Source organism: Geospiza fortis, unplaced genomic scaffold (genome assembly GCF_000277835.1).
Source record: "Geospiza fortis unplaced genomic scaffold, GeoFor_1.0 scaffold450, whole genome shotgun sequence".
NCBI classification, from domain to species: domain Eukaryota; kingdom Metazoa; phylum Chordata; class Aves; order Passeriformes; family Thraupidae; genus Geospiza; species Geospiza fortis.
In genome coordinates this window covers 755,263-757,579 of record NW_005054416.1, presented here as the reverse complement: position 1 = coordinate 757,579, position 2,317 = coordinate 755,263, and the positions used below count along the sequence as shown (strand labels likewise).

General features: G+C 39.3%; 1 protein-coding gene across 1 annotated transcript in view; it reads right to left on the bottom strand.

The window, feature by feature from the left end:
* Window positions 1-2,317, bottom strand: part of AMPD3 (adenosine monophosphate deaminase 3) — a 29,478-nt gene that overhangs the window by 7,669 nt on the left and 19,492 nt on the right. The window contains exons 10-12 of the mRNA XM_005426465.3: window positions 2,018-2,181; window positions 1,244-1,248; window positions 1-27 (exon numbers count right to left, since the gene is read on the bottom strand). The exon at window positions 1-27 is cut by the window's left edge and continues 98 nt beyond it. Coding sequence (XP_005426522.1) covers window positions 1-27; window positions 1,244-1,248; window positions 2,018-2,181 — 196 coding nt within the window. The remainder of the gene's footprint in view (window positions 28-1,243; window positions 1,249-2,017; window positions 2,182-2,317) is intronic.

Here is a 2,317-nt window from a genome sequence, read left to right as displayed (position 1 = left end):
CCCTGAAGAGATTTAAAGCAAGTTTCCCTTAACAGAAAGCACTGCTCTTTATCTATTTGGTATATAACTGCCAGTAATATGTGGATTTAAAAAGAAGAAAATTAAGTTACATATTCTCATACAGTTTGATGTGACATCTACCCAGGCCTGCCTGTATTTGGCTGCTCAAAAGGGCAAGTCCCTCTATCCAAGCTCCTTCTACCACCAGACATATTTGTGTCTTCTTGCCTTCCCCAGTTACATCTCATTTAGCAACTGTCTACCCACTGAGTAAAAGCTACTGAATGGATTTCAGTGGAGTGAACTGACAGATGGAAAATTCAGTAAACCCATGCAACCTGTGGCTGCAGAATTCCTGGTTCAAAATGAGGGAAGAAGGGGAAGAGTGCCAAGAGTTAGCTAACAGTATCTAGTGTGATCAGAACCTGCCATCTCACCAGGTGTAGTGTAGCATAAAACCACACCTTCAGAAACAGAGGTGGTCTAGGAATGTTAGTTATTCACACCAGACTTCCACTGTAATTTCTAGAATTACTGAATTATCACCTGCATTAAAAGTGATGCTGGGTTTGAGGTTATAATGGGCCCTGTTACTTAGTGCAGACAAATGTCCCACAAGTATTTGGAGATGTTCAAAACACAATTTCAACAAAGAGTGTTAGAATATAAGACAATTCTAGGGTGGAAGTTGGTAACATTTCTCCTGATGTGAGGATGTAATCCATCCTTGCTGATATTACCAAAGATATAAAACAGTCTTGTCAGGGCTGTGTTGAATCAAGAACTTAGATTAACAGGGTGACTTAGTGACTCATTGGTGAGTTCTGTCAGTATCTCAGTTGTGAAAAGTATTTAATGATTATCTGGGGGCATTTAAATACAGTAGTCAAAATGATCTTGAGGTAAAAAAGAAATGCATTAGTTCTGGCAGAATCTCTCTTTGGAACAGAAAAAGCACATAGACTACAGAGAATGTAAAGGAAGTCAGGAGAAAAGGATGACTTTCCTGCAGCTACCTGCTGTGTGTCCTTTCCATTATAGAATTAAAACTAACAGCTACACCTGATTGTTGCACATATGAGGTAGTTTAAGGTGGGTGTTTGCATTATGAGTTTTGATCAAATAGGATGATAAAAAATGCTTGAAGTAGCAGTGGGAGAGAAGAAATAACATTTTGAATGCTAACTTGGATAAAACTGTAAAATGACAAATCTGTGCACCTTCTATAAGAAAATCCCAAAACGTTTTCTAAGTAACTAAAATAATCTAAATAATGAAATGAAGTGAACCAAATCCTTTCAGGGTAAGTGATGACACTCTCACACTAGTGGATAACCTCACTGTGCCTCAGCTGGAGTTGTGCAGGTCAATGAGTCAGCTGCAAATTTAGCAATATTACCTCACATTGAATTTCAGGCTTTCCTGAGCCTGATGCCAAAATCTGCTCTGACAGGCTGATGTCACATAGCTCCCTCCATTACTTGCCCAGACATTGGTCTCAAAAGTATTAAACTGAGTCAAGAAGCCTGCTAAAGGAAGTTAGCTGGATGTGCAGTTTGTAATTGTGTCCTCCTTGGTCTGTCTCTGAATGCAGCAGCCCCTAAGCCAGTGTGCCACAATATTACTTTGTGTCTCTTAAATTACCAGGAGATAGCCAGGCACCAAGAGGCAGGTGCATTGTATTTGGGAATCTGCTGCAAAGCCAAGCAAAGGTCAGTGAGTGGGTTTTGTGGGGCTCCTTCTTTTGTTTCGTTTGGTATATGCAGCTTTAAGGAGTTAAAATACCCCAAAATACACAAAAATATCAAACCAAGATATTAATCTGATGCCTTTACAGTTTCTCAATTTTTTGTTTGAATTAATTCTATCATTAGTGTTTTCAAAATATCTCAAGTACTCAACTCTAAGTAATTCAAAATAACCCTTGCTTCAGAAGATCTGTAATCCAGACGCTGACATTCTGAGAGAAAGATACTGATTTCCTGGGAGCTTGTAAAATACAAAAGTGTCTACTTACCTTCTAAGATTGTTTAGCAACATGATGTTGACATACATATAATACAAATAATAGCTATATGGGGGATTCTTCTCACTGGTCCAGAGGTCAGGGTTAAGGCTCTTGTCAGAGAACATATGGCCACTGTGTTTGGATTCATCATCCACACTGTCAAAGCCAGTCACCTAGTAGGAAAAGAAATTCCCAGAACTAAGGGGCTTCAAGAATCAAACTTCAGTGCCACTTACTCTTGCTTCAGGACTTGTTTGAACAAGCATCCAGTCCCTCCTCCTTCATTTCCATCCCTATTCTAGCAGTCCT